Source organism: Saccostrea echinata, unplaced genomic scaffold (assembly GCF_033153115.1).
Source record: "Saccostrea echinata isolate AGI-Se365-2 ecotype Australia unplaced genomic scaffold, CSIRO_AGI_Sech_v1 ptg000002l, whole genome shotgun sequence".
Lineage (NCBI taxonomy): Eukaryota > Metazoa > Mollusca > Bivalvia > Ostreida > Ostreidae > Saccostrea > Saccostrea echinata.
In genome coordinates, this window is record NW_026889751.1 from 7,910,337 (window position 1) to 7,923,532 (window position 13,196).

General features: G+C 31.4%; 1 protein-coding gene across 1 annotated transcript in view; it reads left to right on the forward strand.

The window, feature by feature from the left end:
* Nucleotides 1-323: 323 nt before the first annotated feature.
* Nucleotides 324-13,196, forward strand: part of LOC133203964 (uncharacterized) — a 44,335-nt gene continuing 31,462 nt past the window's right edge. Inside the window, exons 1-5 of the mRNA XM_061339759.1 lie at nt 324-949; nt 3,229-3,285; nt 4,100-4,174; nt 4,556-4,607; nt 5,754-5,953. Of these exons, the coding sequence (XP_061195743.1) occupies nt 836-949; nt 3,229-3,285; nt 4,100-4,174; nt 4,556-4,607; nt 5,754-5,953 (498 nt within the window). The 5' untranslated portion in view covers nt 324-835. The remainder of the gene's footprint in view (nt 950-3,228; nt 3,286-4,099; nt 4,175-4,555; nt 4,608-5,753; nt 5,954-13,196) is intronic.

The window sequence follows — 13,196 nt, forward strand, 5'->3', positions numbered from 1 at the left end:
CAGTAGGTTTTAGAAGCGGTAGAGTGGATGAATTCTATGGCATGTCTGATGTGATTTGTTTGCAAGCCTACGTAGGGTTCTAGTGATAAGAAGAGATACAGAGTATAGGGATTCGCGTTACTGTCTGAGTTGTTCCGAGTAAACGTACGTATAGTCAACAGAGGAAGAGAAACATTCAATTCTTATGCACGTGAAGCAAAGGAGCGAACTAACCTCATCTCATCAAATAGTTTAATGTTTATTTTTATGTGTAATTCTTCTCATTTGGACTTGAATCAGCAAAAAAAGCATCGCTACATGTTTTCTTTTTTCTTTCGGTTGGAGTTAATGTATTTGGGGTTCGTGTAAGAGGTTCTTGGGGTTAGATGGTGAAAGCTGTTAAAACTACCCCTCAAGGTGTTAAGAAAAGTGACTTTTGGCACCTAAGACGTCTCTGAATTGTGGATATTAGCAGCCTTAGTGAATATTACAATTAATTAGGGATTAACAAGGAGAGGCCATGTGATCGAAGATTATCGTTTGAAGATCGAGGCCCAACCTTTCTGTTTTTCTACACACGTTTTTGTTGTAATTAATAGGAGAGTGTTTTATCACCGATTTTCTTAATAATTCATCTCCGATGTAAATTTGATATAGATAAGGTTTCCGACATTCCTTAACAACAACCAGTGGCACTTATAAAGTAGTTACGCTATGAGTGCGCGGGCACAAAGTATTTGCTGGGTTCAATATTTACGGAAATAACTTCCCTGAGTACCTCCGCACGTAATGGGTCAGTAACTTCGTGACATTGTTTGGAATTGCTGGATTTATTAGATTTTTACTGTAAAAAACAATGGATAATTTGTTGACGATTGTGACTTTCGTACTTTTGATTTCCATTTGGACTTCAGCAATTGATGTTGGACCAATCGCTAAAGCACGGTGTCGAGCAAGGTGCCTGCAAGAGGTATACTTTTTAAAAATAATACACTCCCTCTTTAAATGTAATAATTATTACTTTTATGTGTATCTAGTTGTTTTTATATAATTAATTTACAGTCACATTAATATTTTGCGAAAAAAGAATGAGAAACAAATGTTGTTTCTTTGTCATGATTCCATAAGGCGTTTTGCGCCAAGTTAAATGTGTGTCTTTTTCAATTTTCTTTTATGCATTTACAAATTTTATTTTTTTTTTAAATTAAAAGAGAAGAAAATTAAATAACACATTGATGATTTCAGCTTATAGATAGAAATTTATGACCAATATTAAGAAAGCGTGTTCGAATTGACATTTTTTATCCGGAATAAATATAGTTTGACCGTACTCATTTCGATACTATGATACATGTATCTTGGAGGTCATCATCATCAGCTTGATCAACCTGAAACGAAACTTGTTATAAGTTTTCAAAAACTTTAAAAGTACCAAAGCATAAACTGAGGTAATGACAAATCAAAATGGTAGAGAAATATTACTCAAAGTAAGACTTATGTGGAGATACACGGAAGCACAGTCGGCTACACGCTGCAGGTATTCGCTTTAGAGAAGTTGGACATGCCATCTCGTGAATATAGGCAATGCCTGTTCACTTCTAGAAAGAGAATAAGTGTCACCAGTGCTATTTTCAATAAATGACAATGGAAATAAAATAAAACATCAAATATTTGGAGAACAGTATGAATCCTGATAATTAGAAACATTTTACTTTTAGTAGAAACATTTTGCTTTTAGTAGAAACATTTTACTTTTAGTAGAAACATTTTACTTTTAGTAGAAACATTTTGCACTAAATGAGGAAGGTATGATAATACATTGTCAGTGTTTTTGGGCATGATGAATTTTATGCCTCCAAAATTTACAGGATAAAAATTGTGTTCTAAATCATGCAAGGTAAATATTGCACCATGACAGTGCTAAAAGGCTGATTCCATGCACAGAGCCATGCATGCACTTTGCAATAGGCATATAAAAGGCTACCTAATGCAGTATTGGGGTGAAAAATTGGATTAAGAAGTTAATTTTATGATTGAGTGAGATTTAAGCAACAACTTGTACAGTCACTTATTTCAGCATGTGCTTCATCTGGGGGATGCCAAAATATCCCCCTTTTCCTGGGTATACCTGCATGATAATCTTCAAGAACTAATCAATCTTGTTGTAATACCCCTTATGTTTTCACTTTCAATACTTTTCGGTAACGTTGTTGTCATAGAAAAAAGAATTTATGTGGAAACATGTTATTATTAGGTTAACCAACCTGGAGACAAATTGATTAATTTGTTTGGAATTTTATTTGCTTTGGTGGCAGTTTTATTTAAACATGCAAAACACAGGTGCATGTTTCAAAATGCTTATTTGCCCCCCTTGATTTTTTCTTTTATAGACAAATCTATGAGAAATTAAAAGATATTTATCACCCATGAAAGAGGAGGAACTACATTGCAACATAAAACTTTGCATTTAAAATCTTCAGAGATAAGCTAATAGGACACGAAAAAAAAAGGAAATTCAGAAACCCTATATCTACATAAGTAATACTGAAAGCTTCATATACATTGATATATATTGAAACTGTGTATTTGGCTTACCACCCCTTTCAAAATAGAACTAGCTAAAAATGTTTGACCAAAGACTAATTAAATCGCAAAATTTTAAACAAAGTTATAATGAAAAAATACTAACCATATTTTCAAGTGAGGTATGCAATTTTTTTTTTTTTTTTTTTTTTTTTTTTTTTTTTTTTTTTTTTTTTGCCTTTTGCAAAAAAAAAAAAAAAAAAAAAAAAAAAAAAAAAAAAATTTGAATTTGAGAACCCACATACATATACCTTGATGATTTTTATTAAAATTGAACTGATACTAAAAGTTTGATGAAAAGAGCCACAAAAAGAAAATTGAAACCATTTTTGGTAATTTTACCAAACTGTACAAATGTATCTTGTAAAACTGTACATGCAGCTCTTTATTTGAATATATATTTTTCATGGTATTTAAGGTGTATTAGCAATTGCAGACATCTCAGTAGTGAATAATCCAATAGGATTTTTTTTTCTAAGTTCCACAGAAATTCCACAGATAATCAAGAATATATTTGAATATTTATTTTGCATTGATATTTAATCTGAAGTGCCTTTTTTGGCCATTTCATATATTTTTATCAAATGCGCAGTTAGAAACAATTTTATAAAAAAAATTTTGACTTAGCATTTGAGAATTTAAAAAAAAAAATTCATTCATTCACAGACACTCAGAGCTCCGTATGATGATAACTCCTGCTTCAAGAGGAAGAGCTGTGATGTGGTATGTTCATGTTTAATTTAACAAAAAACCTCAGCTGAAAAATATCCCCCATCAAAGTGCTCCATCTCCCATTGTCTCAGATTTATTTATTCCATTATAATATCAATGCATGTCATCGCCTCTCAAACCTTTTAATAAGATAATAAAGAAATTTTTTTTACAACATTTGCTACAAGTCTAAAACCATTATGATTAAAGTATAGGCTATATTCACAAGGTCATTCATTAACCATGATTATATACAGAGTTGATTTTTCGCCACTATTTTCACTTCAATATCCATTAAGAAAAAAGTGGAACAGGCAAGGTTTAATTTCATTAAGATGAGTGGGGTAGATTTAGCATCCTTGTACCTTACTGATCAATGGAAGGATATGATGACGATCCGGGAGACCAGATTTTTCAATGAAAATGAAGATTTCCTGTGAATGGCATTAATTTTCATAGACGTGATAATTAACAGAGATTCCATGATTATATACATATATGTATGCTGTAAAATGAAATTCTGACTTCCGTTTATTTATTTATTTTATTTTTGCCTCAAATTTGCAACCAAATCACTTATTTATGAAGTTTAATCCTGGCTGATTTAATAAAATGCACAAAACACTTTAGAGATATTTAAAAAAAATATGGGTAAATTCAAAATGAGGCAAATACTTTAAAGCATGTATATAGTACTTAAAAGCTGTATTATAATGCAAAAAAAAAAAAAAAAAAAAATTAACAAAATACATGCATATAAGAAAAAATCTTTGAAAACATAAATTCATACATTAATTGACTCATTAAATTGTTTATTTGTTTGCAGTGCTGGAAAATGTGTGAACCTCTTGTTCTGAGGCCTGAAATATTCTCAGAAATATGCCACAATGGAGACAAATGTGTAAGATGACATTGTATTGATTTTTATAAAAGCTGTTTTTATTTGAAATTTCAATGTCAGTGGAGACTACTTTGTCCTCTCTTTTATTCGAAAATAGGTAATTGTCTGCTGTAGCCATTTTTCTTAAACTCAAATCTGATGTTTTTTCCTTTGTAAATGTTTGATTCATCTTAACATCAAATTATTAATTGAAAGCATATGAACAGACTGAGTTAATGTGGAATTCTGTGAATCATGACATAGCAGGCAATATGTTCTAATATTTAGCTTCTCAGCTCAATACAGATGAATGTAATTGTAAAAAAAATTAAGTAATGGGTTAAATTGATAAGTTCCAAGTTTCTAGGTCTACCATGAAATTTATCTCTCTTTTTTTTCCAGCAAAAAGGATGCAGGGTAGCATGTGATTTCAAGGCAAACATTTTGAACACAGGTAATTTATTAGGATTGGCCTTTGAATTCAATTTAAACACAATTTGAACTTGTTGACTTCATTTTATAATACATGTAAATAGAAATATGAATAACGTTTAGGCCATATTGTTTATCACCATTTTTTTAACAGATACATGTATATACAAGTATATATACTTTTAAGCAAGCTTTGTGCATTTTCCTTAGTTTCTTGTGTAAGAGAATATTATTATTTATTACCTCATTCCCAGAGCCAAAAAAAAAGTTTTATTTCTTTTTTATATTGCTCTATGTCATCAGCCAGAATATTCTTCAGGATCCTGTTCACATGATCAGGAACAGTCAAAATGCAATAAAACTGGTCCCCCTCCGAAAATAAAAAAAAATACAGAGACTCTTAAAGTTGCTCTGGCCTCATTATTTGCTTCTGGTTTAGAGCTGTCTAATTGGCTAGACTCTTTATGTGGGAATCTAAGGAGAATTAGAGGCAAGAAGTAATTATTTCAGGAAGATAATCTTTGTGGATTTTGTGTCAGTTAACCATTGTGTGTGTTGGTGGAGTTCCAGACAAGCCAAGTCCGAAACTGACCAAACTGCCATCATGTTTTTCCTGGGAGTATTCTTGTACACACTCTCTGGTTATGACTGGCTACACTGTAATTAGTTTTGATTTCCCCCTCCATGTGTTGGCAACTCCTAGATTTTGGCCAGTTTTTGACTGCTACTGGAGATAGTCTCTGATAAGATAAACAGGGAAATTAAAACATCAGAACCTGTTACCAGGGACGGGATACAGGGTTGAGTGACCAGAATTTGCCAGCTAGTTATTATTAATAACACACTGACAACATGTATATCATATATATACCAACATTTTGTAGGATCAAGGCCATCAAATACTTAATATTTTCTTTAGAGAGATTGATATATTAGCATAATCTTTATCAATGGCTATGCCAATTTATAGATTCATTGACTTTTCAAAATGAGAATAACAATCTGCTTATACAGATACATTCAGGAAAGGTTTTCCCCCAAAAAATAAACTCCCAACACTTCCATTGGTCCTTCTTGAATTCCAATTAACACTTACCGATAATTACACATATTAATTATTCCTCTCCTCATTTTAACTTAATGATTGCACTTATCTGAATCATTGCAGCATCCCCAAGTACTGGTCAGTGGACATTCAGCATGGAGCCGGTAGTGGTACCTTTCAAAAGTACACAGAAAATAGAAATAGCTTGGGACACCCCCACCTCGGAACTGGTATCTGGCAATAGACAGGCCTTTGTTTATGTCCTTATGGCCAAGGAACCAGTTGGTACTCCACAGACAAGGGCCTGGACCGAGGTCATACAGGTAAAAATGGAGAGAGAGAGATTTAAGCACTTGGGAACAATCTGAGGTTAGAACTTTAAAGGCCAATGGGGCAGGAACTTGGGAACAATATGAGGTCAGAACTTAAGGCCAATGGGGCAAGAACTTCAGAACAGTCTGAAAACAGAACTTTTAATGGCCAATATGGAAAAAAAAATTTGAGAATTAAACCCAATTAAAATTATGCTAATATTCTACTATTTAAACAGTATGACAATGTTCATATTTCTTTTTACAATTAAGATACCATGTTGTTAGAAAGGCAATTAAAGTTAATTCTAATAAACAAAATTTATTTGAATTGATTAAGAAATTATGAAAATAACCAGTATCTATCATATTAAGTGAAACATGTACCTATAAAAGATGTCACTGATGACACTGTTGTTGCTCTTGGCTTAGCACTGCTTTGTTGAATTTTAAAGTGCGCTGATGGAAAAGTGCTCAGAAGTATGTTAATTATAATGGTCTGGAATTTGTGGTTTAGTGAAAGCTTTTCATGTCTTGGTCTTTTACGGGGCTGATTCTCTTTCAGTTTTGGTTTTAGTACTATCAAAATTAACTTCATCAAAGTGGGTATTGATGTCAGGAAGATCTTAGACTCAACTTATCACCTGCTAAAGACTTTGTTTACCTAGGTCTGGGGTCTTGATAATGATGAAATATGATTTAAAGGCTTTCTTTGGTAATAGCTAATATTTTACTTCTTTTAAATCTTAACACATTTCAGGTTTAACTTGATATATTCTGACTAACTTAGTTTTGATAGATGCATGTAAATCCGAGAAAAAAAAAAATTTCGTAAGAGTGTATGTTAAATGTCCTCCTTATTTTATGTGGGGTAAGAAAGAACTTTAATTTGATTAGACGTTTATTTATCTGGAAGCATAGTGTGTAAAAAAAAAACATAATAAAATTATATACAAACAAAGAATAGCAAAAATGACTGTGAGTAGTTTTCTGTAACATCTAGAATGTCCACCATTGTTTTTGTCTTCCAGTCATTGATTTAGCATTGTGTTAGACACTGAAGTCCTTACTAACAAGAACCTGAAACATTTTGCCTCTTTTGCAAATATATAAAATAGATAAGCAAAAACTTTAAATTAGACATAAAACTGTCTATGTATCATGAGGGAAAAAAATCTGTTTTCTAAGTTAAATAATTGTTATCAATATAGCTTAACAAATTAATGAGAAATTGACACGACATTTATCACTTTCTTCATCATGTTCATATCTATTTATCAGTCTGTACATAAAATTCAGGTTCTTAATACACCCATCCTCAGACTTGTATCAATAATTCTACATCTATTTTTATCAGGCATATTATGAAAGATTTTTAATCCATAAATCAAATTTTTTTTATTGCTATGCCATGCCGAGTTAATATTGTGAAGGCAGATCATAATTTGCTCACATTCCCCATAATGTGTCACCTAATTTTATCTGCCAGCTAACGATTAAAATAGGCTCATCCTGTTTCTAAACTTAATCTCAGCTAGGTAAAAAATATATATAAGCTAGACTTCATCCATATTGAATCTGACAGTGCGAAACCAGCGAGTTTGTGTGGCCGATCTTTGAAGCGCATGTAAACTCTAAGTAATCACATGAATAAAATCATGTACATAAATTCATTCGGCCTTTTTTATTGAAACCAGTCAAACTCGGGTCAAATGAGTGCTCTCGAGAATATTTCTCACATGGTTCAGGGTATATGCATATATCTTCAGTGTTACCTTTCAGTAAATTAGTGAAAATAGGTGATGAAAAATGCCTGAGCTTCCCACCTGTTGCTGAGAGTTTTGGGCTTGCTGCCGTCCCAGATGCTAGAACAGCACTCGAAATATTTAGCAAACATACCTCTCTAATGTTTCAATACAGCAAGATCTACGGAATATCAGGCTGTTTTTATAACTGTCTGTTGCTTCTCTGAAGAATCTTCTTATCAGTGTACAGATAAAAGGAAGGAGATGGGGCAAAAAATAACTATATGGACATTATGGACCTCTCATGACTGGCCCCCATCACTGGTACAAGTTCCAATAATCCTCTAGTTCTTCTCATTATTAATATATCTTGTTAATGAAGCAGGCACTTGAAGTTCAGCTAACATCAAACTTCTTCACGGTACTTGATGTTGTAATCGTAATAAAAATCGGACTATTGCAGAGATACCACCAGCAGAGTTGGATCGACTGATATTTTATTTGTGAAGTCTTTTTATAAAACTTAATCAAAGCTTCAAGGCCAGTATGAATATTTTGTGAAGCTTGACAAAGCAATTTTTATTTAATAAAGATTTTATGGCACAAAGATCCGATTCCATATTGTACATTTAGGATGATCTATTTTGAAATAAAACAAGTGCTTTAGAAATTATTTTTGATCCTCATATAATTTGTCTCCAAGGAGTTGAATGGGGGGGAAGGGTGCAGATGATTATTTTAGGGGAATGAAATTCACATTGAACTGAATTCCCTCCAATACATTTTATTCCAACATGTGATTTATGCATTAGCTATATATAATGACATTGGGGATCAAATTGCACCAGAAAAATTTAATAAATTGATGGGTAAAATTTGACTGAGCTAGATTATTTGTATGCTTAGGATCTGTAAAATGCAAAATTCAGTGTATTTTATGCTAGCTGCTTTATATTGCATGCTATCATTAAAAAATTTAAGGAGCACTTTCTAAAAACATATTCTGAATATTTGTCTGTAAACTAGTGTTACAATTATTGAAATACTACAATAATTTTATGGAAATGTTGTCTTCATAATTCAAGTATAAAAGTTAACTTTAAAAAAAAAAAAATCAAACTGAATTTAAATTCAAAGGGGTTGAATAAGCAAAACCTTGAAACATTAATACTCAACTACCAATGAATGTCATGTATCTTGTCAATTTGGAGGAAGTGTTTAGGATAATTAATCCATCTTTTTGCAGTGTTACTCATGAAGAGCTATACTTCAATGATATGGTAGTTACTGGAATAATTGGTTGTGCCATCTATCTGTTGATTTCTGAGATACTATACAGCAATTAACATAGGAGTGTAGTCTGGTACATATTACTCCAAGAGCAAAGTAACCACATCATACATAATCACTGCCAAGGTTCATATCACCCTTAATACATGACTATCACATGTATATTTTAACATAATTCGTAACAGTAATTACGGTGACCTTTTTCTATTACTGGTATATCTCTCCCGTCATGCAGTGGTATGTGCTAGCTGGGATGCGAAGTATTTATTTCTTGAATTCGTTTAGTTTTTGGGCCATCATTGAATTATATCAAATGGCAAATCATGTCAAGATATTTAAATACCAGAAGACATGAAACATAAGTACTCTAATATTGCATTTTAATATTCAGTATAAAACATAAGTATTCAAAGTTAATTTTTAGATTAAGTCCCACATATATCAGGTACATGTAGTGCCCATCAATTTTCAAAAATTAAAAAGATTATGAAACTATTCTGTATAGTATTGAAATATTTTAAATCAATGATATCTCAATAACAAATCTATCAATCAACTAGTAAACTAAATTTTGTATCAAGTGATTTGTTAGAGATATATAGTACTGTTCTAATTTCTAAGGATACGTGGAAGTTTGGGCTGTATGGACCGTGATATCAGCTTGGGTATAAGCTCAGTGGTAGAGCACCTGACTAAGTGATACAGGGGTCCCTGCTTTGATTCCTGGTCCAGTCATATATTTTCTTTATTCATTCTTCCTTTCCTACTACAGAAAAGAGAATTAGGATATTAATATTTGCATTTGTTTTGATTTTGTTTTCTTAAAGTATTAAAATTTTAGTACGTAAACGTTTACTTACATTTTATTTTAAAAACTCCTATGATCAAGATGATATATATACATGTAGATACCATAAAAATCTTACTTTCTGAATTAATGTTGCACAAAGGAACAAATAAATTAATTAAGTGTTAAATATTACTGATTTGTGTAAAACATGGTTATAGTGAATAGCTATAGAGACATTTGAACAGCTGCAGTATTTTAGTAATTAGTTATATTCTCTTAAAAATTATTTATCTTCTATGATAAAATGACATTTTTTAAACTTGGATTTATTGTCTGACGTCATGGCGTCAGACAGTATTAGATTTAGCTAAGGCTTGTTAGTCAAGTCGTTCAATAGAATTCTTGTGATAACTTGATCTTGGAAACTTCATTCTATCTTAACTATCAACTGGAGAGCATGAAGAGTAAAGGAAACATGCTAAACACCCAAACAAGCCAGAGCATTGGAGCTGATATGTCATTATTATCACATTATACATTACAGGTTGCATAACATTTGGCCATTCTCGAATGCATCATTCATGTCCAGCAAAACAGAAATGAATGAAGCTGGTCAGGTCAACACTTGTCGATTATCTTTATCAGATTAACTAATGATGTTTATTTTCAATGCATACTGAGTCTCTCTAAAATGGTTTGTTCCCGTTTTGCACACATTTGAATTTCAGGTATTGAAAAAATGTGTGCAAAACGGGAATTTGTCCAGTTAAGATAATTACTTAATTGATATAGTCTATATCATAGTTGTGAATTTGGAGAAAAAGAATCTATTGCAAGTATACGAAGAAAATTGATTAATTTTGCATTAATAATTTTTCAATTTTGATTTATTTCTGTAATTTCATAATAAGAAAAAACTATTTCAAAACATAAAAAAATATCATAAATACTAATCAAAACTATAATTGTAATGTACATTCATATGATACTAACTGGGCAAGTTAATTATTTTTTTTATTAAGATTGAATTCATTAACTCATTCATATTATCTTCATGAAATTAAGAAAAGGGGGGACTGCAATAATTATATTTGTAGACCTGATTTATCAATTTCAGTTGGATTTGACATGTTAAATTTTCAAACTTTATTCTTTTAAATATTTATTATGATGCATTGGTGAAATATAGGTAACTCAAGGTAAATCCCAGACGGGGATCAGACTATAATTGCTATCAAAACATATTTAACACCTATTGTTCTATACCTAATTATCAAATGTGTGCAAAACGGGAACACACCCATAAAATATAGCTATGTATAAATCGGCATAAATGGGGGGGGGGCACTCCCCCTCCCCCGGCCGGACCCTACGTCCATAAAAAAGGAAATAACAAGTATAAATATAGTGTATATGGAATAAATTCATTTCCAAGTTTAAATTTATGCTGATGCCACTGATTTAAACTTTTATTGTTTCTTAGCAAAAGAATTCGTTTCATTACTCAGAGTCACGTTGATTACATTGGATTTAACTTTTCTTGATTCTTCGCGTAAAAATAAATTTGCTCAAGTCAGACAAGCTTTTTAGGAAAGCTAATACTTGGTTATGTATTTACTATCAAATAAACCATGCTCTACTGTACTATGTTTTGTTCCCTTTAGAAAGAAACCCACTTGCTTGTGGATTGTTTACATGGGCACAAAATAATTTGTACAGCAAGTTCTATACCCAAAATAAATTGTCTGGGAAGATGGCTTACAATAAGATTCCTCTCTAATAATACTATGTAAGAGGGAAAAGTGCAAAACAATCGTAATAATGTTCCCTGAGAAATGTGACCCAGTTCCGAAATGTAGAACTCCACACTGGTTATGTGTCTGTATATCAATTGTTTGACAACATTACTGCCTAAGAGTTGTTACTTGAGAAGAATTAAAAAAAAAAAAGATCATACGATATCGATCTATATTGGTTTTTATATAATTACTAAAAGATGCATGTCATGGCCATCATGCTGTCCTTTTTATGTTGTTTTGAGAAAGTGAAGTACAGTGCATATAAACAAAACCTTCTTTTCATTACATCTTTTATGTATTCCATTTATTTATTTATTTTTATATGTGTAACTACTGGCAATATGATTCTTCTCCATTTTATTTTATTTATTTTCATTTTCAATAAATTTAACTCAAACTTTAAAAGCATAGAATCAAAAATGGTTTTTTTTTTAGTGAGATGGCAAACTATTTTTTTTTAAATACACAGCATACTATGAAATCAGCAATTTTCATGGAGGTTTAATTTTTGTTGTTTTCAAAGTTTGGAGAGACCCACAAATTTACAAATTTTATACCCACCATGAAATGTAAAATTTCATATATGTATATGTGTAACTAATAAAAAATTCTTTATTAACGAAATCAAATCCCCATGTGATTTTACAGTATGTACAAGATAGGAAAAATAATATCTAAATACTTAATGAAACACAGCTAAAATGTGTTTTGGAAAATCAAAATTAAGGACCAACTTTTACCATATATTATAATTTTATACAATACAAAATATGAATCTCTAAGATATGCACCATATTCTTTGTATGAAATACGATTTGAAGAGCATGCAGTATACTTTCTCTCAGAATTCATGAGTGACATTTGGGATGAAAATAGATGTGTTTTAATGTAGTTCTTATACAAATTAATGTTTATGATGTTGTTTTTGTAAACTTGATGACTGAATGAATTTGGTAAAGTTATTTTGGCACAGATCATTTCTGACTTCAGTGATACAGGTTTACATGTACAAATCTACGCCACATGAAACAGTTGTTTCTTCAATCGGTGCTGTCATAATATGATATTTTTGTTCCAAGTTCTGTCTGTGCAGCTCGACATGAAAGAAAATAAAAACGGAGTCATTATGATTTAAGGATTGTTAGTTCATTGAGACTTAAACTGAAGAACAAGAGGTAGAACTGGGAATTTGCTGGTGTTGATACCTAAAACACGTGTAAGGAGAGGATTTGTCACAGAAGAGTGCCGAATCACACCTCATTACGCCCTGCTGATGGACGAAGATTTTCTTTTTTCTGTTCTGAAAAATTACCTGCTTCATTTGATGTGCAGACACCTTGCGGTCCTGAGCTTTAGAAGAGAACCAGCCTTAGCTTCAATGCTCGTTTCCTCTTGGCTAATTTTTCACTACTAGCTGTTTTTATATGCAGAATATAATCGATAAAACTTTCCTCAATTTTTTTCTTAGATCCCTCTATTCTCTCTTAAAAATGTAAAGAAACAGGTGATATCAGTGTTTTTTAAGCAGTGAAGTTTTTTTTTTTTTTTTTTTTTTTAATGTGATAGATTATATATGGTGCAAATTAAGTTTAACATATAGATAGATGGTGATTTTTTTTTTTATCTTATCT